Source organism: Abramis brama (assembly GCF_963993115.1).
Source record: "Abramis brama genome assembly, chromosome: 2".
Lineage (NCBI taxonomy): Eukaryota > Metazoa > Chordata > Actinopteri > Cypriniformes > Leuciscidae > Abramis > Abramis brama.
Genome location: NC_139964.1, coordinates 43,861,209 through 43,884,879, shown reverse-complemented (window position 1 = coordinate 43,884,879; position 23,671 = coordinate 43,861,209). Strand labels below are relative to the sequence as shown.

Genomic DNA, 23,671 nt, shown 5'->3' with positions numbered 1-23,671 from the left:
TTTTACTGTTAAAATGTCTTAAAGCTACATTATGTAACTTTGTAACTAGCGATTAAATTATAGAACTACAAGTTATTTGTGGCGTAACGTTTGTGTGAGTGCTTCCGCTGTTCTGCGTGGATGAATCTGATGGCTCGAGGTGCACTGGTGTGCCCATGGGTACCGGACAGGTGATTTGTCTTTTCAGTGTGAATGACACTCAAATATCAATGACAACAAAACTCAATAAATAAATAAATGATAAAAAATGGATGCTTATTGTTTTAGGGTGCTTAACTCGACAACTTTACCTTATTTTTTTATTATTCTCAGGTTAGGTAAGTTGAATCTACGGTGAACGGGAGCGGGAGGGGACATGTTTGGTTCAGTTCGGTTCACGACATCCGTTTCTGGTGGGCACGACTAATATGTTGAGGGAACGGCAACCGTTTCTCGTTGCTACCAGTTTTATAACGTGGGAATTCCTCACGATACAGGCTCCTCCTTTTACCCCGGTCATAATTTACTTTGTTATTTGTTAATTTAAGTTTCTCATAATTTGTTTTTGTTTATTGCCTTAAAAGGAACTTTATTCGTGACCCGAGTATTTCATTCAAGCCAGCAAATTTTCAACGAAAAAGCCTATTCAACTTAAGAATGCGCTTCAGGTGTCTTTCACTTACGTAACCATGTCTTAATGCCAGAGACCGCACTATATCTTAATATGACATTCCTAATTCAATGTAAAATGTTATTTCATCAGTCATCTCCATCTCCGACTGCTGTATATGGTTACTGTATTGACTGGTGTGGTTCCCTCAACATATGATCTCGAGGCCACGACTTTACATCGCGTGGCCACGACATAATGATGTCGTTACCTCAACAAAATGATCTCGTGGCCACGATTTATTATCACGTTCCCATGAATTAATATATCGTGGCAACAACATATTATCACGTTCCCACGAGTTTATATGTTGTGGCCACGACAAAACTAAGCGAACCGAACATGTCCCCTCCCGGTCACCGTAGAATCTGACCTAAATAAAAAGGATTTCAAATCAGACCGAATGGACTCAACGTTATAAATTAGTCATAAAAAACATAGTTTTGCGAACCTAGTCAATGTCAAGTCAAGTCACCTTTATTTATATAGCGCTTTATACAATACTGAATGTTTCAAAGCAGCTTTACAGTGATAACAGGAAAATGATGCATATTAGCTGTTGTTGCACAACAATGCACAGCAATGTGATGCTATGTTAACTAAATGTATTTCTGAAAATCCAAACTTACAGTAGTGATTTTCGGATAAAGCAAAAACACGGTCCGGGAGATGGATTTATGATAAAAAACAATAACATTGTGTAGCTTTAAGTACTGGGTTGTTTTTCAATATAAACAATGAGAGCACTTGGGAAAAAAAAATCAATGAGCCACTTGTGCTTAGTTGCTCACGCTCTTGTTGCTTTATTAAGTGTTAAAGTGAGTCCTGAAGTGCTTCCATTGTATCAAATTCACCCAACCAGGTGTTCATCAAATTATCTCCTTTTGTGTTCCACAGAACAAAGTCATACAGGTTTGAAATGACGAGTAAATGAGGACAGAATTTTCTATTTGGAGGGAACTATTCCTTTAAATTACATGGGTTGCACTGGGATGACATCATTTGTAAAGCTGACAGTGCACTTCAGTATGAAAAAAAAACGTCTCTGTGTGTGTGTGCGCGTGTTGCTGTCAAGTTGAATTGAATGTGTCCTGACTTAGTTTGTTAATGACTTATATATAATGCAAAGACCGACTGGCTCCGACTAATACATCTGAGCTCTTCCAGTAAAACATCTCATTCACTCAGCAACGTCACACACACAAGAACACTGCAATGAAGAGCTCTCACGCTGATTAGTCTCCACACACACACACACACAGCAGTGACGTTCACACCACCCGATGTTACCACTTCTGCATAGATAAAAATTATTCCTTGTGGATGGAGGGAAACGGCTATTCCTCAGTGCTCGCTTATTCCCATAATCCATTTCCCTAATGGAGAGTTTGATAGATATAAACAGAGGTTTCTTTTATTGATTTTGCTCTCACGTTTCAGCGAGCTTTGTTCGTTTGTTAACCGTTATCACTCTTCTAATGCATGCTCCTTTATGAAATGATATTAGAATATTCCCCTGCTCTTTGTGCGGAGGTCGTTTTATGTACTAGACCTTCACGAGTCTATCAAGTTAATAAATACGTGAAGGGAGATATTCTGTGAATTGTCCATTTCAAGACGTTATTAGAAAGTAGTCATTATTGAATGCCTGTTGTGGGTTTTGTTCATTTATCTGCGTGTGTTCTGAAGGTTGCAGAGGGACAGGAGATTTGTGTGATTGAGGCCATGAAGATGCAGAACAGCATGACCGCAGCTAAGGCAGCCAAGGTGAGCGCATATATACACACACACACACACACACACACGTTGATGCATAATCCTGCTCACTACTCTGTGCATCATAAATCAATATGACATATAGAACGTACTCTTCCACATACATCAGATACATTACAGTACCCAACACCATATGAGAGAGAGAGAGAGAGACATCAAGGGGCCACAGTCCATTATCCACACTTGTATTCTGACCAGACCACTTAGCTACTGTGAAAGTCTATCCCTTCTTGTCAGAGGGCTGAAACCAGACTGTGGTCATGGTGTTTGATTCTTTTGATGGACAGCAGTACTTTATTGTACTTCATGCCATGTTTATTATAGTTAACTAAAAATAAAACATAAATATTTTTGTTCCTTAAACTTAACCTGAAAAAATAAATAAATAAATAAATAAATAAATATATACATATACAGTGAGGAAAATAAGTATTTGAACACCCTGCTATTTTGCAAGTTCTCCCACTTAGAAATCATGGAGGGGTCTGAAATTGTCATCGTAGGTGCATGTCCACTGTGAGAGACATAATAAAATAAAAAAAATCCAGAAATCACAATGTATGATTTTTTAACTATTTATTTGTATGATACAGCTGCAAATAAGTATTTGAACACCTGTCTATCAGCTAGAATTCTGACCCTCAAAGACCTGTTAGTCTGCCTTTAAAATGTCCACCTCCACTCCATTTATTATCCTAAATTAGATGCACCTGTTTAGAATTTAGAATTAGAATTTTCTCCATTGTTTCTCTGGGCAGCTTCCTGTGTCCAATGTGTGTTTGATTGACATTGATAAATCAGTGAACATAAATAGCTTTTTCAGATGCAGAATGCATGGACCTTTCTCATTCAATGTGTGTTGTTGTTCAGGTGAAGAGTGTGCACTGTAAAGCTGGAGATACAGTCGGAGAGGGAGATCTACTCGTGGAACTGGAGTAGCAGGACATCATCATCATCATCTGCAGGTCTCTGTGGAGGAGCAAACAAAAGACACTAATAGAGTAGATGGAACATTCCTCCATTCATAGTTTTACTTTCTTTTATACATTCTGACTATAATGTATCCATCTCCCTGGAATTCCACTGGATCCCAGTGAAGGAAATGTCAAAACACTTACATTATCTTGTGCCTTGGCCCTCTGTTGGAGGTTTTCTTGTTTCACATGGAACCAACCACAATTTGACAACATCAGCAGCAGCGATTGTATTTGAACGCATGTTTAAAAGCAATCAATGAAACTGTTGACACACTCACTCCTTCTCTCTCTCTCTACTCTCTGTGTACATTTAACCTTCTTTAGAGAAGTGCTGTGAATGATTGGCATTGCTTCAACTAATTCTTAATTGTTAGGTCATAGTATGCAATGATTTTTCTGTTCCATGATTATTCAAACATAATATGGCCTATGTATTCTTTTCACCTCTAAATTGCCAATCCCACACTCGAATATTTAAGTGTTTCTTCAGAATATACAGATACACGCCTCATTTCTGTCATCAAATGCATTAAACTAGTCAAGAAACATGCAAGCTAATAATGTCACATGATCATATGTGATTATTTCTGCACAAGTTGTTCTTGGAAATGTAGGATCTAAGAATCTGAGGAGAAGGAAATGGAGGAGTGGACCATTAAGGGGAAGGCAGATATGATTACTCAGAAACAGGCAGCTGTGGTCATGCTTGGAAGCCAGAAGACCCACCGGCACTGGTGCTGTTTCCTGTTTTCTATCACTCAGCCACTTAGATCCACTTTCTGTCTGTATTTGTTTTGAGAAAAAAAATAAGTGTTACAATAAAAATGGGATTAATGTAAACATTCCAAGTGCTGTTGATTTGTTTGAAACCCCAGGCTTGGAAAGCAAACACGTTGGAGCTCATAAAATGCATTACTCGAATGATTTAATTGAATATGCTCTGTGACTGGAGTCAACTCTTGCATACGAGAAACAGACACATACAACAGTTAAACCAGTTGGATTTGTTTTTTTGTTTTTTGTTTTTTAATGTAGCAACCTCTTTTTCTCACATATTGAACAAATGTAAACAAAATAAGTCCAAGAGATTTGCCTCAAATTGAGTCAGTTTTTTTAGTAGTAGTAGTTTGATTGCTGCACGTTGTCTCCACTGTAACGTGGTTTCCTACTGTTGGTGTACAAGACTGTCAAAATCAGAGAGGATTGATTTCCCTAAAAAACTGCCTAAAAGTGTAAACACAATAGTTTGATTCTTCAATACCCCATTTGGTTTAAGAAACAGATTTAGACTTGCTTATCCTCGCAAGTGCCGCATTGACATTTAATAATAGGACTTTATCTGAAAATACAACCTGTAGTAATCAGAAAAATTAGTGTAATGCTGTATGTTTTACAAAGAATACATTTGTTCTTCACTCTGAGCCATTTTAGTTCAGCAGTGGCTGTCGGTGTAGAAACTGGATTGCATTGGTAAGGTTGTGCTTCAGAATGGTCACAGCTCTGACCTTGAGCTGACAATAAACTCAACACACACACACTCTCAGAAAAACTTCACTGACCTTTGACCTTTCTCAGTGGCTTGCATAATTTCTAGTATGCAGCTTTATGGCCATAATCTTTCCTGTAACCACTGCGAGAGAAACTTGCTTTCTTGTTTTATTCAATACTGGAAAAAAAAAACTCCTTTAAACCCGGACAGCACTGCACTGGGTCCCTGGGTAACACGGTTTAATTCTCTTCAGTGAATCCTTTCTTTAATACGTCGCATGCAGAGACTGAACCGTAAACCAGGCCTCACACTGTGGTAACTCTCATGACCAGTTCGCGGTTGCTGTTGCTGTTGCTGGTCTGTCCGCGTGGCTCCTGGGGTCTCAGGTGGTGGCTGAGGAGATGAAGGATGTTGTAAGTACAGTGGTGGTCCGGCAGCGAGGGCTGCCCGTTGCTGGGCTCAGATGAGTCCTGCGGCTCTGTCGTGGCACCTGCTGCCAACGGGACGGAGTTTGTGGAGGGGGTTACGGTTCCCGCCGTGGCCGCTGCAGCCGCAGCCATGAGGGAGGACGTGGAGGTGGAGGCTTCGCCTTCTGTGCCGGACGGCCCCATGCGGTGTGGCAGCGGCAGAGAGAAGTTCCGGAATGTGGCACAGGTCTTCTGGTGCTCCTCATTGTCTTTGACCTTGTCGTAGTTCAAGACTTTCCACTGCTGATTAACAGCCTGCCAGCGGTTAAAGATGCGAAATACAGAGGGACCCTCGTGGACAATCAGAGCTAAAAGAGAAGGATAGACGCATTTGTTAAGTGAGGGATAATGTACAGTCAGAACAAATGGGTCTGTCTAGGAAGAGATTCAATTTGCTGAAAGACCTTTTAATGGGTACTTTGTACAGTGCCCAATTAAAAATACAACTTTAATTCTAAATGTACTGCATAGAAAATATTATGCAGTACAACTGTTTTTAACAGAGATGTTTTTTGAACACCAAATCATATCAGAATGATTTCTGAAGGATCATGTGACACTGAAGTCTGTAATAATGGCTGCTGAAAAATCAGCTTTGCCATCACAGGAATAAATTACATTTTAAAATGTTTTTTTTTTTGTTTTGTTTTTTTTATATTTCCCAATATTGCTGTTTTGATCAAAAATGTAGTTTTGAAGAGCAAAAAGTTTAAAAAATGTTAATGGCCCCAAACTTTTGATCGGTAGCGTATTCAAATACGGTTGATGCTCAATCGTGTTCAATGATTCAAATACATTAATGTCTTTTAAATTATATTCTTGAAGTTTTCGCTAAGAAAAAAATGCCATTACTGAGTAGAAAAAAAGTACAGTATTGCCGTGGATGATAACAGGAAATGTCACACTGTTGGATGGGACGACTGACCAATCAGAATCAAGTATTCCTAAGAGCTGTGTAATAACTGACTGCTACATTCCATTCATACTTGCACTGATAAACATGGGCATCATGTAAACTCCACAAAAATACGAACTTCTACTCCATTTGGAAACACTGAAACTGAACACTTATACTTTTACTCAATTAGATTTCCCGAGCAAAACATGATACTTTACTTATCACAAATCATTAAGACCGCCAAAGTGCATTTTTCAGAGGTCATCATGACATTTTCCTGGACATACAAGCCAATCGAATTAACATTTAAGTACTTTTTCAAAATATGGTGCCCCACTTTTCTGTATTTAATCACGTTTGGCATTTCAGAACCTCTTTAATTAATATTATATAAGAAATTAAGTGTAATTATGCTATTAGTGTATGTCTTGAGGCTACATGGTTAATACAGGCATTTTCGCTCCACTTATGGAAAACATGTACTTGACAACAACAAATCACAATGACCTCATTGATCAAGAAAATTTGCAATGCACAGTGACAAACAGGTATTTAGGAAAGTGTTGAGGTGCTGTCAATATGATTCCTTTGTATTTTCTTTTTTAATACCTCTGGCTTGGTTTAACTCGTACCATTGTATTTGTTTCTTCAGAGGTCCAGACAGAAAGAGAGTGATGGTCTGCATTAATCTTTTATGTGACAGTGGGTTCCCCTCTGAATGTCTGCAAGGCCGCACATATCTCTACACTTTTTTTTTCAGACTGCTACTATCTTCCCCCCTTTCGATTTTCACTCTCTGAGCTCTGATGACAGTTTTTTCACCTCTCTGCAAATGTTAGATTACAAAGGCTTGTATTTTGTGGAGTTGAAACCGATCTCTGATCACTGTGAAAGGCTAGTGGCGTCCCGAGAGCCCTGAGGTTCTCCTCTCACTCTAGCTGCTCCAGAATCAATGAGACAGACCACTAACAGACGTTATCACTGCACACTGCAGACCACTAAAACAAGCAGCGTGCGAGAAGGTAATGATAACCCACGGTTTTCAATCGACTTTTCTACAACAGCCTAAGCCAAAGCCCTGCAGTTGACAAAACTAAATGCTGGAAATGAAACAAGACTGCACCAAATTTGTTTCACCTTTTCAATTTGACACATCAGTCATATTTGTTCAGTTAAATGGGGGGAAAGCGTTAACCTTGATGCTGTAGTGGTGGAACAGGTAACTGGAGTTTCAGTAGACAGAGCAGAATTAATGCGTCCACAGTGGCATTTATATGCAGCAAATGTGTACGAGTTGAAATTAGGTTGTGGATTAGCGTTCCAGCATCATGAAGATGCTATTGCTGCTGAAACCTAATTTTTCTAGTCTCTCTCTCTCTCTCTCTCTCTCTCTCTCTCTCAGTCACTCTTCCCCAGTTGGACTGCACATCCTCTCATTACAAGGAGAGAATGTGAGACATGTATTGATTTAACACACACACACAGACACAAACACGCACATTTTCCTTGCGCCGAGAGGATAGCTGAAGGAAATTCTCAGGGCAAAGCTTGAATTTTTATCAGCAGTTTTTTCTGCTGTAGTGTGGGATTTTTTGGCCCCCAACCAGTCCCACAGTGGATGGGAACAGGGCTCGGCTGTGAAAAGCCACGTTGCCACCTGTCTCTTCTCTTAGCTTCGCTCTCAGTCTTTCTCTCGTTCTCCTTCCTTTTTTGTTCACATAGTGCTTTCCCTGTCAGATGAATCTACATTATGACAGATGATATTAAACTAATGACTATAATTAGGCACAATATTATGTCATATTTCAGTATTAAGCTGAAAGCTGTATGAGTAAGATATCATCCCATCTGAGCAATCTTGAAAATCAACAAAATTGCTTCTTGGGTAATAGCGATGAATAATAGTATTTTATAAAATAGTAATGAAACATCTTTAGAAAAGCTTTAGAAAATGTTTCTTGCATTATCACATCAAGAAAAAGAAAAACCTTTTTCATACAGTATTTTGGGTAAAACATCTAAAAAATATATCTCGGCATTTCTTAGTCTTTTCATAATATTTGATATCTTGATATCTAAAAAAAATTCTGAAATGCTTAAACCGGTTATTGTTTCAACCAAACAGCAAAGTAGATTGAAAATATTAACATGTAAGAAATAAAACTAAATAAAAATATAGGCAAGGCAAGGCAAGGCAAGTTTATTTATATAGCACTTTTCATACACAGTGGCAATTCAAAGTGCTTTACATAGAAGAAATTAAAATAATAAAAAGAAATAAGAATAATTAAAACAGTTTAGAAAAATAAAAAAAATAAAATACAGTACAGTACAAACAGTCGGACGAACATTGGCACAGTGCTCATTCATTAAATGCATAGCTAAACAGATGTGTTTTGAGTCTGGATTTGAAAGTGACTATTGTAGGAGCACGTCTGATCTCTTCTGGAAGCTGGTTCCAGCTGCGGCTGGCATAATAGCTAAAAGCAGACTCGCCATGCTTAGAGTGAACCCTTGGTATTTCTAGCTGATATGATCCTAGTGATCTGAGTGATCTGTTGGGTTTATATTCAGTGAGCATATCTGCAATATATTGAGGTCCTAGGCCATTAAATGATTTATATACCAGTAATAATACTTTAAAATCAATCCTAAATTTCACTGGGAGCCAGTGTAAAGACCTGAGGACTGGTGTGATATGTTCATATTTTCTGGTTCTGCTCAGAATCCTGGCAGCAGCGTTCTGTATGAGCTGCAACTGTCTTATGGTCTTTTTGGGAAGGCCAGTGAGGAGTCCATTACAATAATCCACCCTGCTGGTGATGAAAGCATGAACAAGTTTCTCTAAGTCTTGTCTGGAAACAAAGTATCTAATTCTTGCAATATTTTTCAGATGATAGTATGCTGATTTAGTTATTGCTTTGACATGACTACTGAAACTAAGGTCTGACTCTAGTGTCACACCAAGATTCCTGACTTGATGTTTAGTTGTTTGACCCCTAGAGTGAAGGTATGCGTTCACCTTGAGAACTTCATCTTTGTTTCCAAATGCAATGACTTCAGTTTTGTCTTTGTTTAACTGAAGAAAGTTTTGACACATCCAACTGTTGACTTCATCAATGCATTGGCACAGGGAGTCAATGGGGCTGAAATCGTTAGGCGATAGGGCTAAGTAGATCTGTGTGTCGTCTGCATAGCTGTGGTAAGCAATTTGGTTCTTTCTCATTATTTGGCTCATTGGGAGCATATACAGGTTGAACAGGAGTGGCGCAAGAATTGAGCCTTGAGGGACTCCGCATGTCATGGATGTCCACTCAGACTTATAATCTCCTATACTCACATAATAACCTCTCCCATCTAAGTATGACCTGAACCATTTTAGGACTATCCCAGAAAGCCCCACCCAGTTTTCCAGCCTGTCAAGAAGTATGTTATGATCGACAGTGTCAAATGCAGCACTGAGGTCGAGTAGCACCAGCACTGATAATTTGCCTGAATCAGTATTTAAGCGAATATCGTTTATTATCTTTATGAGCGCTGTCTCTGTGCTGTGGTGCGGTCGGAAACCAGATTGAAAATTGTCAAAGTATCCATTCGAGCATAAGAATTTGTTCAGCTGATTGAAGACAACTTTTTCAATGATCTTGCCTATGAAAGGAAGATTTGAGATCGGCCTATAGTTGCTTAATATGGTCTTATCCATATTGTTCTTTTTCAGGAGGGGCTTGACAACTGCAGTTTTCAGGGAGTTTGGAAAACTCCCAGAGAGAAGTGAGGCATTTACCACTTCTAGAAGATCTGCTTCTAAACTATTTAACACACTTTTGAAAAATGATGTGGGAAGTGTGTCAAGAGCACAGGTTGATGTTTTAAGGTGCTGTACGGTTTCTTCCAAAATTTTGCCATCAATTTCTTTGAAGTCAGACATAGTAACTACTTTCTCAGGTGGTTTGATGGTCTGTCTAACCCCAGGGCAACTCAAGGATGTGCTGATCACCTTTCTGATATTATTGATTTTCTCAGAGAAGAAAGAAGCAAACTCACTGCACTTGTTGTCCGAGAGCATTTCACTGGGAATCTGGCTTGGGGGGTTTGTCAGTCTCTCTACAGTAGCAAAAAGAGTGCGTGTGTTGTTTAAATTACTGTTTATAATATTTGAGAAGAAAGTCTGTCTAGCTTTGCCTAGTTCCATATTAAAAGCATGGATGCTGTCTTTGTAGATGTTATAATGGACTACAAGTTTTGTCTTCCGCCACATGCGCTCTACTTTTCTGCATTGTCTTTTCATATTTTGCACTGCTGTTGAGTTTCTCCAAGGTGCTTTTTGTCTGCCACTCTTCTTCCTGACTTTCACAGGAGCAATATCATCAATTACACTTTTAACTTTTGAGTTAAAGGAATCAAGGAGAAAATCAACAGAGTCTGCAGATATGCTTGGTGTTAAGGATATAGCCTTCATAAATAGTACACTAGTGTTCTCATTTAAGCATCTCTTCTTGACAGACACAGATCTAGCTTCAGTGGCAGGAGAGATCAATATATCAAAGAAAATACAGAAATGATCAGACAGCGCTACATCCTTAATAACAATCGATGAAATGTTTAGACCCTTACTGATAAGTAAATCTAGAGTGTGTCCACGATTGTGTGTGGGTCCATGAACATGCTGAGTCAGATCAAAAGTTTTTAAAACAGTATTGATTTCTTTTGCCATATTGGTTTCTGCATTATCTATGTGGATGTTTAAATCTCCAGCAATGGCAAAACAGTCAAACTCTGATGTAATTGTTGATAACATTTCTGTAAAGTCCTCAGCAAAGGCTGGAGAGTATTTTGGAGGCCTGTAAATAATGATAAGTAAAATGCGTGGAGCACCTTTTAACACAATACCCAGATATTCGAAAGACAAGTAATTCCCAAATGATTTTTGCTTACACTGATAGATATCTTTAAAAAGAGCAGCTAGACCCCCACCTCTCTTAACAGCTCTGCAGACACTCATAAAAGTAAAGTTCGGGGGGGCTGCTTCATTGAGGATTGTTGCACTGCAGCTGTCTTCTAGCCAGGTCTCATTTAGAAGCATAAAATCCAGATTGTTTGTGGTTATTAAGTCGTTGACTAGAAGTGATTTATTTTTAAGTGAGCGAATGTTAAGGATTGCTAACTTAACAGACTTACTTTTCCCCACAGCAATATTAGTTTGACGTGTAAGAGGCACCAGATTAGTTAGGTTTGCTGCACGGCTATTGAAGGCCTTAGATTTTCTATCTTGTAATAGAACAGCAATAGAGGAAGATACAGGCACACTGGGTTCCCGTTTGTTCTGTAAACATTTGAGAAAGTTACTGTTATCAAAACGGGGACCCGACACATATCACTGAGAGCTGGTATCAGTTGTTTTCGGTTCACCTCGAGCAGATGGAGGAGGGTGTGGGCCCTGGCGTTGTGGCAGAGGCCGAAGAGCTCTCACAGGAGGGGGGGGGCGAGCTGGGCCCGCAGGCTTTGGTGGTAATGGTGCCTGTCTTTTTTTGGTTGGTATTTGGGGGCTTGCAGCAAAAGAGTGGGATAGTCTGGTTCCAGCATACACCAGTTCTTCCATTTTCTGTGAGAAGCACAGGAGTGGAGTTGCTGGGGAGAGGGAGAAAGTGTCTGGTGAGAGGGGCTGTTGCTCTGGTGTTATCGGAGGTTGTAATATGCTGTCCTGGATTCCCTGGCTGTTTTCCAGGAAGTCGTCCTTGGGTGGTGAATCTTGGAGCAGTTCTGATATGTCTGTCTGTGGTGAGCTGTGTGGACAGGGCTCAGCTGATATTGTGTCCGTGAGCAGAGGTTGTTGTGGCGGAGTGGTGTTATCATGTCCATTTTGCTGCTGAAGTGAAGTCCCGTCGTCATTCATACTGTGTCCAGATGTGTGTGTGCCGTTCAGATTGAGTGGATTGGCACACACTGCAGAAGGATGATTGAGGGAGAAGTAGATATTGTCCTTTAACACTCTTGAACCAAGTTTGTTTGGGTGATGGCCATCCCGATGAAAAAGTTGTCTCTGACTCCAGAAAAGATTGAAATTGTCAATGAAGTTTACTCCTTTTATATTGCAGGTTTTTTGCAGCCACGTATTAAGCCCAAGCAACCGTGAAAACCGGTTTGTTCCTCTTGCTGGGAGTGGTCCACTGATGAATGTTTGCACTTTCAGTCTTTTAAGTGTTTCAAAAAGTTCATTGAAATCCTTCTTAAGGAGTTCTGACTGCTCTTTATGAATATCATTCTTCCCCACATGAATGATGAGTCGATTTGCAGTCTTATGTTTCATCAGAATGTTCTGAAGTTCCCTGTTTATATCAGAAGTTGTTGCTTGTGGAAGGCAGCACGTAGTTGTATCCCTGCTGCTAATGTTTCTGATTATGGAGTCCCCCACTATCAGAGTCCTGGGCTCGGCAGCGCTCTGAGCTGAGTGCCGCTGTCTGCTCGACCTTGAGCGCCAGTTAGCATCAGTGTTAGCCACTGTCCCATTCAGTCTGTGTTCGATCACATTCATCACATTTGGGGATTCCTCATTTACATTCATTAGCACTTCAAATCTGTTCTCAAGATGTATAGGCGGTGGTTGGAGACCAGTGTTTGCAATCCTTGTCAGAGCTGTATCTGGGGTAGAGGATGCTACTGCGGCAATATGTGAGGCTCGTGACAATCTGATGTCTCGAGTGTCTTTGGGTCTCCCTCCCTGTTTGTGCCATCGATTAGTAAGTCGATCGGCTTGTTTCTCTACCTGTCGAGGAGCACTAGTTTCATGGGACTCACCGGTATGCTGAGGGTGTCCATGATGAAGCTCTGTTGTGTGCTCCGTCTGGTTTGGTGGTCCCGTAAGTAACTTTGTTTCAAGAACTGCAATCCTTTGTAAAAGTCTGTGGCAGTTGGTGCAGCAAGTGGATTCCAGAAGAGGCATTTTCTCTTATCCTTGAGGCAGTTGTGTTTTCCTTTCCCGGAATGTAAGCTGGTCGGGTAAAAGAATTCTCAGTTTTTGTAGTAATCCAAACTTTGTCGTCTGAGCACTGTGCTGATTTGCTAAAGTTAAAATTAGGTGATAAAAGGAAATAAAATAAAGGAAATAAAATATAAGAAAATAGGAGATAAAATGTAAAAGCGATAGAGCAAAGCGCGGAGCAGTAAGCGAGAGCGTCCGAACAGTAGCTGAGCAGGAAGTATATAATTAAAATAATCATTGTATTCCACTCACTGAACACAAAATTATATTTAAATGTTTAAATTTATATTAAAAGTTAAATCATTTTCATGTAAAAGTGGTTACATAATACATATAAACACTCAATTTTGAATGATGGCAAGAACAATTATTTGATCACAGTTTTAAATCAAAGATCGAACTTTATGAAACATAGTGACCATATTAGAATCATAGTGATTACAATGTTGCTAGAAAATATATATTGGCAGTAAATTTATTGCAAATATATAATAATATTCAATGTATCGCCCATAAATACACGGTTCAATCCATGCATTTATGTATATCATGTACACATATCATGTATCATATGATGTGTACATCAATATCACATATACTGTATTTGTTTGTTTCACTGTCTTACTTTCATCTCTGTTGTTGCTTAGTATGTATCTTTATGTTATGCTATATGGCTTATTTGTAACCCGACATAATCCATGGACTTTTTGAGGAAAAATATGGAGAGTTCTGTGAAATACATTTCACAATGGTTAAAAAAAACAGAGATGATGGTACAGTTTGATTAGTAGCTGAAAGCATCAACAGTTATCCAAAATATTGTATAAACCCACATTTTGGATAAAAGCATCAGCTAAATGAATAAATATAAATGTTGTATGATAGCCTACATTGTTCGTAAAACTCTCAGAAGACCTGATGCCCCCTTCCTGTCAAGAGGGTAAATAATAAAAGGCCAATGCTATTCTCAGTGATAGTATTTCAATGAAACGATCGCCTTTAGGCATTATCTCCATTCTCTCCACCTAATCGGACAGAATGGACTCTCGTTCGGTCTCCCTCCCAGTCTGGCTGCTTACAGAGACAGAGCGATACATCACAACGAAACTCTTGAGGAACTCTGCCATTGATCTACAGCATGCGCACGCACAAACGGATGTGCCACTAAAACAATCTCGACATCACCATTGTTCAGCTCCTTCCCATTCACCCTCTTTCTTTTTTTCTTGCAGTCGCGATTACCCAAGATAGCGCTGCTCTGAGAAAACCTCATTATTCCCTCTGAGCCACTGGAGAGGCGAAACAGCCATTCCACTCCAGCTTTTGCAGCATTGTGATGCCCATTTAGACTGCAGGCACTAGGTGGCAGATATTTTATGTTGCAGCTGTCATTTGTGGATGTTAAGGAGAGAGCTGCAGTTGTTGACACTCTTTCTGTAACTCCCATATGACTTTATGTCCAATCTGCAATACATCAGCATGGAGAGCTGTCTAAACCTCGTTCATCAAACTGCAGCTTTATCCCAGGTACTCGGTCCAATACCTGTGCATTTATTCAAATGGCCATGTTCACACAGCAGCAGAATACAATTGTCAGTGCTGAATATAGTTGTTCATTCACATTTTTGTTTTGAAACAGACATAAGGTGCGGCCACATTAGAGGAAATTGATGAAAAATGGTTCATTATCTGTTGTCAGTAGTGTAGTGACAGTTCCCTTTCAAACCAAGCAGCTTTCTGTTGGTCAATGTGGCGAATTTGCGTGACATACTAAACCCGAAATGAAATCTGCACAGGAAAATCTTGTCCTCACATGTAAATCCTGATCACATTGATTCCTACTGAAATTACTGGATGTCTTCATTTCTCGAAAATTCTCCAAACAAAGTTGTCATCTAAATGGTTGAATTCTATAGGATTTCCGGGAGACTTTAAAGGTCCGCCTGGAAACAAAGATGCCGTGGCGTCAAACCCCTTCATGGAAGAGGAAAGTGAAACTTTGACAATTATCAGGATCAACTAAACGCTGGATTTTTAGAAGTATGTGAAGTATTTCAAATTCTTGGCATAGATGTCTTGTCTGTTATTGTAGGAACATCAACGTTTTCACGCCCCTAAACATGACGCAGAACAAAACGATCTGTGATTGGTTTGCTTTACATGTCAGTCAGACGGACTCTGGACGGTTCTAGGCCAATGAAAGCTGCTAAGGATACCAGACCTTCTGCCGTCAGTCTGAAGGTCTGGCTACGCGAGACTACCCCACCATAGACGGAAATTTCAGGCTTTCCGTGTATTCACTGTTATACGGTAGGGGCCGCTATTACACATCTGAAAGAATACTGAATCTCCTGATCAAAAGACACGTGATGAAGAAGTATAAACAAGCGATATCTATGTAAGCAGATGCATATGTAAAATATTGCGGTCATCAACATTAAACAGCATATAAATCAAAACTGCCTAAAGTTACCGAATGAAATGTTGACCCAGGACGAGGTATAGGACTGTGTAAGCTTTGGGGCTGTTGATGGACTCGATCTACTCTATCTATGGTTTGATCATCATTCTGGATCAAAAACGTCTCGGTTACGTATGTAACCCTCGTTCCCTGAGTAGGGAACGGAGACGTTACGTCGGATGACGACGAATGGGGTTTCGCTTAGAAAGCCCATCATCTTCGAGTATATAAAACGAGCCAATGGCAAAGAAATGCCATGGGTCTGCGGAATTTGCATAGCGTATCTCCGCCCCACCCTGGGGGTATATAAGGAAGTGCGCTGGCAACATGCCGATATGTCTTCTCTGAGGAGCCGAGACTGAACTCAGGCGTTCCAGCGGTACAGCGGAAGTGGCAGGGAGACGTAACGTCTCCGTTCCCTACTCAGGGAACGAGGGTTACATACGTAACCGAGACGTTCCCTTTCGTAGTCACTCCGAGTTACGTCGGATGACGACGAATGGGGTTCCCAGTGTAATCACGCCACCTCTCGACTGTCTTCCAGTGCCCTGCGTAAGTCTGAGCTCCCTGTCGTGAGACTAGCACGGACGAAGGAGTCCTACTTAACACAGGGATACCAAGGTGCACTGGGAAGCATATCTCAGTGGAAATATGCAATTATGCCCAGCCCGAAGGGATACTTGAAATACACATATGACCCCGGGGGGCTGCATATGGAGTATCACTGGGGTGTCCAGCCGCAGGTGGCTTGCCAAGGGAAAGACACATGCTCAGAGAGGCTTACAGTGGAATACACATGTGGGGGTCACCCAGAGGGGGAACCATGCACATGGAAGCACCTAGCCAAGCGCGAAAGCTGCCAGTGGCATAACTCTGGCGTTGACGTCGTCAGTGCTGGAGGAGACTCAGGGCTTATTAGGCTCACCTGAGAAGAATATCGCACGTATCCCATCCGTGGAGAGGAATGGCGAGCAAGCGAAGACACCTGAGCAGAATCTCTTACCGGCTAGTTGAAGCGAGTACATGAGAAGAAACTGGCTCCACTCGGAGATTGTAGAATCTCGCGAATGTGTTAGGTGTCGCCCAGCCTGCAGCTCTGCAGATGTCTGTTAGCGAGGCGCCATGCGCTAGAGCCCAAGAGGATGCCACACTCCGAGTGGAGTGGGCCGTCACACCAAGGGGGCATGGTCGACCTTGCTGCTGGTATGCCAAAGCAATGGCGTCCACTATCCAGTGAGACAACCTTTGCTTGGAGAGAGCCTTTCCCTTCAGCTTCCCACCATGACAGACAAAGAGCTGATCTGAGGTCCTGAAACAATGCGTTCTGTCTACGTAAGTACGGAGTGCACGTACTGGACAGAGCAGTGCCAAGGCTGGGTCTGCCTCCTCCAAGGGCAGCGCTTGCAGGTTCACCACCTGATCTCGAAAGGGAGTGGTGGGAACCTTGGGCACATATCCAGGCCGGGGTCTCAGGATCACGTGAGAGTTAGCCGGTCCGAATTCCAGGCACGCTTCGTCAACCGAAAATGCCTGCAGGTCCCCTACCCTCTTGATGGAGGCCAATGCCATCCAGGAGCAAACCAGGAGCGCCGTCTTCATTGACAGGAACTTAAGCTCCACTGATTGCAGAGGCTCAAAGGGAGCACTCTGCAGGGCAGTTAAAACCACTGAGAGGTCCCAAGAGGGAACGAGAGGAGGGCGAGGAGGATTCAGTCTCCTCGCTCCTCTCAGGAACCTGATGATCAGGTCGTGCTTTCCCAGAGACTTACCATCAACTGCGTCGTGATGTGCGGCAATGGCGGCAACATACACTTTCAGGGTGGAGGGAGACAGCCTTCGCTCCAAGCCTTCTTGCAGGAAGGAAAGCACGACACTGATCGGGCATTTCGTGGGTTCTTGATGTTTAGAAGAACACCAGTTGACGAAGAGGTTCCACTTCAACGCATAGACATGTCTCGTGGACAATGCTCTAGCGGAAGTGATGGTAGCCACCACCGCTGGTGGTAGGGTACTCAAACCTGCCTCGTCCCGTCCAGGAGCCACACGTGGAGGTTCCAAAGATCGGGACGAGGGTGCCATAGGGTGCCCCGTCCCTGAGAAAGAAGGTCTTTCCTCAGAGGAATTGGCCAGGGAGGTGCTGTCGCGAGGAGTATAAGTTCTGGAAACCAGGTGCGGTTGGGCCAATACGGGGCAACCAAAATCACCTGCTCCTCGTCCTCCCTGATCTTGCGCAAAGTCTGCGCAAGAAGGCTCACTGGGGGAAACGCATACTTGCGGAGGCCCCGCGGCCAGCTGTGCGCCAGTGCATCCGTGCCGAGCGTGCCCTAGGTCAGGGAAAAAAACAGGTCGCAATGGGACGAGTCGTGGGAGGCAAACAGATCTACCTGTGCGTCCCCGAACTGATCCCAAATCAGCTGAACCGTCTGGGGATGGAGTCTCCATTCTCCAGCGAGAGACCGAAGCCGAGACAGCTCGTCGGCCGCCTGGTTCAGGTCTCCCGGGATATAAATGGCTCGAAGCGACCTCAGATGCTTCTGACTCCATATGAGGAGGTGGCGGGCGAGTTGTGATGGTTGATGTACGCTACAGTCGCGGTATTGTCTGACCGGACTAGTACGTGTTGACCCCTGAGCAACGCACGGAAGCGGTGCAGGGCAAGACATACAGCCAACAACTCGAGGCAATTGACATGCCAAAGGCGCTGGGGTCCTGTCCAGGATCCTGCGGCAGCATGTCCATTGCACATGGCGCCCCAGCCCGTGGTGGAGGCATCTGTTGACACAACAACATGCCTGGACACTCGTTCCAAGGGCACTCCGGCCCGAAGAAAACTGAGGTTCGACCACGGGGTGAAGGTCTGACGGCAGGTCGGAGTCACTGGAACTCGGAGCGTGCCGTGATGCCATGCCCACCTCGGGACTCGATCGCGAAGCCAAAGCTGAAGTGGTCTCATATGAAGCAACCCGAGCGGCGTGACTGCAGCTGCGGATGCCATATGCCCCAGGAGCCTCTGAAATAGTTTCAGTGGAACCACACTCTTGCCCTCGAACTGACGAAGGCAAGTCAGCAGTGACTGCGTGCGCTCGCTCGTAAGCTGCGCGCACATGGCGACCGAGTCGATCTCCATACCGAGAAAAGAGATCATCTGCACGGGGCAGAGTTTGCGAACTGAATCGCGTAGCCGAGCCTGATGGTCCTCGCGACCCAGCGGGACAGCCTGGGAAGCTCTAACCAGGCTTCCAGGAACTGTACCAGCGGGGTCATGCGGACCACAGACGTACCCTCGGAATGACCGGCCCAGGCATGGGTGGCATAGCGGCCCAGTGCGGGGGCACGGTCATTAGCCGCGTCCTGCCAGAGGAGGCCAGGGGAGGACCAGCGTCCCACGGGGGCGTGCTCTGGCAGGGGTCTGGCGACAGAGGGGGACGAGAGTGGCGAGGCTCGAGAGCGGTGCGCACTGTCATCCAAGAACTCTGTGTGCTCAGAGATGGGGAAGTGAGTTCTTTCTTTAACCACATTAGGGTGCTGCCCGTCGTGGGACGAGCAGCGGGAGTGGGAAAACCAAGGATTCTCCCCCGGCCCTCCACCGGGGGAAGGAGCGGCCCTGCTACCGTCTCCTGCAAAGAACTCAGTGCCATCTCTGAGCATCCCGTCTCAGGAGCGCCGCTTTGCCTGGCGTTTAGCGGGGCACGGGGCGGGAGAGGGCTGTGGCGCCTTCCTGCGGCGTCCTCCACGACGCGACCCAGATGGAGGCTGCTGCTGGGGCCGTGCGGGAGGGGTGGGAGCCGTAGGAGGGCGCCCTCGGCGGCGAGCAGACTGAGGCACCTGTGCCGACGGCTGGGTGGAGGCAGCAGCTGGCCGTCGGGGCAGGACGTGTTTGAGAGCCTCAGTCTGCTTCTGGGCGGTCGAGAACTGCTGGGCAAAGTCCTCAACCGCCCCGCCGAAGAGGCCAGCCTGGGATATGGGAGTGTCGAGGAACCGGGTTCGCTCGGCCTCACGCATATCGGCCAGGTTGGGCCACAGATGTCTCTCCTGGACCACGCAAGTGGACATCACCTGACCCAGGGAGCGTGCGGTCACCTTCGTCGCTCGGAGAGCAAGGTCGGTGGCGGCACGCAGCTCATCAAAGAGCCCTGGGTCAGTCCTCCCCTCGTGCATGTCACGCAACATCTGGGCCTGGTAGACCTGGAGTGTTGCCATGGCATGCAGTGAGGAGGCCGCCAGCCCTGCAGCTCTATAGGCCTTCGCCACAAGCGTGGAGGAGAACCTACAGACCTTGGAGGGGTGCTTTGGGTCACCGCGAGAAGAAGCACTCTGAGGACACAGTTGCATCGCAACAGAGCATTCAACCCGGGGAACCCCAGTGTACCCTTTGGCGGCCGCCTGATCGAGAGGAGGCAAGGCGGAGGAGGTCGCCGAGCGATCACGGGAAGACAAGGGTGCCTTCCAGGACCTCGTGACCTCCTCATGCACATCCAGGAAGAAAGGCATTGGGGTCACGCGCTGACGAGGATCAGCGGCGGCACCCAAAAACCAATCGTCCAGCCGCGAGCGCACCGGACCAGGTGGCGGGGACCACTCAAGACCGATGGCCGCGGCTGCCCGGGAAAGCATGGCCGTCATCTCGGGATCAGACTCGGGCAATGCTGGGACACCCGAAGGTGGCAGCACAGCCGAATCCTCACTTCCCAAGGACTCCTGCCCACCTTGTGATGCAGTGATCGACATCACATCTTCCTCTGGAGCGCCGAATGAGACCCGCGGCAAGTCAGAGGACTGTACAGCGGGCTCATTCGAAACACTCGCGGGTTGCACGGCGCTAGAGGACGGTGTGGAGCGTGGAATAGTCGGCGCTTTGTTCCACACCGTAACCCTCAGGTCACCCTGGCCGCCAGCCGAAGTACCAGCTCTCGCGGAGCTCGTAGATCGGGGTGCGGATGAGGGACTCTACCATGAAGGTCATTGAGTCTTGACCGCAACCGTGTGATTGGCATGTTCCCGCAATGGGGACATGACTCATCCACAAACGCTGCCTTAGCGTGCTCAATACCCAGACACACAAGACAGCGATTGTGCCCATCAGAGTCAGAAATGAATAGACCGCAACCAGAAGTGCACGGGCGAGGCATCTTTAAAAAGACGTGCCGCGTGCAAGCTCTTTTAGAAAGGAGATTTCTCCGCAAATGCTGAAGCGACCAGGGAGAGAACACACAAACACTGGCAAATCACTGCACAGAAAAGCAGGGAATGTGCACTCGCTGGAACTCGCTGTCACACCAACACTTGGAGAGAGGCTCGTTCGAAGAGAAGAGAGATGAATCTCAGGATTGGCTTGTGGAGTGAAGTACATCAACTTGGCTCCGAAGCGAAAACATATCTGCATGTTGCCAGCGCACTTCCTTATATACCCCCAGGGTGATACGGAGATACGCTATGCAAATTCCGCAGACCCGGCATTTCTTTGCCATTGGCTCGTTTTATATACTCGAAGACGATAGGCTTTCTAAGCGAAACCCCATTCGTCGTCATCCGACGTAACTCGGAGTGACTACGAAAGGGAACGCATTTTTCTCATCTTTTTGCTCAAAATGCTCTTTTCTTTTCTTGCAAAAGTTGTAAATAATGCCTGGATCAGTGATGAAAATAAATATATCAAAATGGTGACTTTCATAACGCTGGAAAGTCATTACAGATAACATGACTTTATTTGATAAACGTGCCCAATAGAGGCACAAATTCATCCATTATCCTACAGTGGCATTGAATTGTTTAGTGTGGAGCAAAGCATTCGGGAAGGACCCAGACCACAAAACTGATAAAGGCTTTGATGGAAGACAGTGATTGGAAGGGCTCATAACTCAGTCTCTGTGAGTTATCGGAACCTCACAGGAATACACAAAATACACGTCGACTGTGTGTGCGGCTATAGCACTATATGACATGACAAATAGTTTTCCAATGTGATTCTATTTACCCAATACAGATTAACCAGGTGTGAGTCCTGATAATTTAAACTAGTGAGTTGTTTGGCTATAGAATATATTTAGCACTCTAAAATGTGACTAACTGCCGTTTATACTGCCGCTGTGTGAACATTGTTACTGGTATCTGTATGTCATTGATATACAAAAAACTTGGAAATTTTGAGTGAATAGAGCGACAGGGCTAAATGTTTGGACAAAAGAGGGAGAGCTAGAGAATTTTTGGCTGCATATCTAAGAAAATGAAACGAGCAGGAATTATTTGAAATAGTTTAGAAATAAAAATGAAATTCTTAAGTCGCAATGCAAAGTCTTGATGTCTTCGTTATCTTTTGCAATGGTTACAAGCAATTCTCAATACTATTGCGAGTTAAGGTGCAGTCACATTTACCATTGCTCTGTGAAATTTTGCAGGCAAAATCCAGTCATTTCAATAGGAATCTGTGGAATCAGGAATCAGGAAAAAAATTCCAATGCAGATTTTGCATTAAATTCAAGAGAGTCACAATTTGCCACATTCACAATGTTTGTGAATAGAAGCTTAAATTAAATCTGTTCATCATGTCTCCTCAGAAGACTTTGATTCGCTTGATTCATATGGATTATTTTCATGATGTCTTTGTACTTTTTTAAACTTGATTACAAAGGTTGATATAATGAATGGACAAAAATGGGGAGAGAATATTAAAAAATATCTTGATTTGTATTCTGAAGATGAACAAAAGTCTTGCAATTTGCAAAGACATGAGGGTGAGTTTGGTGAACTATCCCGCAATTAACCTCACATATCTGAGTTTCCTCCCACACAGTTTTTTTTCTTTCTTTTTTTCTATAACCCTTCTGGAAAAGCTGAACTGTACTTTTTTTGGCTAAGTGCTGCTCTAGTTTTAGCTGCAGTCCCCCCACAGTTTTGTTACAACAATGCTCTTCAGATGATGCTTAATTGAAAAAAAAAAAAAATGTTATCATTTAATTAGGAGCACATTTCCTCTGAGAGACAAAAAGACTGATACAATGTGTGTGCGCTTGTTATTTACTGCCTCAATTGTATGCAGATCACGAGGGAGCAGTGTGTATTTTCTCTCATAGCGAAGCATTAGAAGGATCGCTCCTTAAGCTGGCCTGATTAGACTATCCCATCGTCTTGCCTTTCCTCCAGAGATCAAACTCAGCATGTCCTTCCCTGTAATACTTTATACCAGTGTGACAATGCATTACATATCACAGTAAGTCCTAAATATTTGGTCTATTCACTTCCAAATTACATACATATGACTATTGTTATAATATCTACAAATAGGGTGAATCAGAAGTGAGCGCAGAGCTCTTGAAGTGAGAGGGCTTTGCTCTTATAGGCGATGCGTTTAGAACACTGCGCAAATCTATATATCACTCAGCCTTCATTTTGAATAGGAATGTTAACATAGGAGCAAAAGTAATGCTTTTAACTGTAAAGATTGTTCTGGAAAGTATACTTTTGCATCGAATATCGACCCTTTGTAATTCTATTGCCGCTGAGAGTCCTTGGGTGCATGAGAACAATTGAGCATTTTAGAATCAATGGAAAAATCACATAAATGGCAAACAAACTGCAAAATTACTTCCTTTACCTGACGATTGTCTGTATGCTGTGAAAGAGGAATTCAGTCTGAAGGGTCATTCCAAATGAGAGAAGGCAAGTAATAATGAAAGTAGCACTTGGAACAGAGAGCAACAGTGGGGTAATGGAAGTAAAAATTCCATTACTTTTCTCAACAGAGAAATAGATTTTTAATGATTCCGCATAAACCTTTCAAGACAGGCCAGCTATTAATCTATGGAATGCTTCTGTTAAAGCCCTAACTCGTACGTTTTTAAAGTTTTAAATGTTCAGTTCCACTAATCAGAAAATCACAACAAACAAATTAGAACAAATGAGCTCAGCATCAACCATCCACTCACATGAAGCATTGTGAATGACAATCAAGTCAGTCTCCTTACACTCTCCAACTTCT

At 43.5% G+C, this 23,671-nt stretch overlaps 2 protein-coding genes across 2 annotated transcripts in view; one reads left to right on the top strand and one right to left on the bottom strand.

Annotated features, from left to right (window-relative positions):
* Positions 1 to 4,244, top strand: part of pcca (propionyl-CoA carboxylase subunit alpha) — a 49,934-nt gene extending 45,690 nt beyond the window's left edge. The window contains exons 22-23 of the mRNA XM_084098169.1: positions 2,339 to 2,416; positions 3,296 to 4,244. Coding sequence (XP_083954295.1) covers positions 2,339 to 2,416; positions 3,296 to 3,364 — 147 coding nt within the window. The 3' untranslated portion in view covers positions 3,365 to 4,244. The remainder of the gene's footprint in view (positions 1 to 2,338; positions 2,417 to 3,295) is intronic.
* Positions 4,245 to 4,318: 74 nt separating this feature from the next.
* Positions 4,319 to 23,671, bottom strand: part of marchf4a (membrane-associated ring finger (C3HC4) 4a) — a 56,195-nt gene continuing 36,842 nt past the window's right edge. Inside the window, exon 4 of the mRNA XM_084104037.1 lies at positions 4,319 to 5,666. Within this exon, the coding sequence (XP_083960163.1) occupies positions 5,197 to 5,666 (470 nt within the window). The 3' untranslated portion in view covers positions 4,319 to 5,196. The remainder of the gene's footprint in view (positions 5,667 to 23,671) is intronic.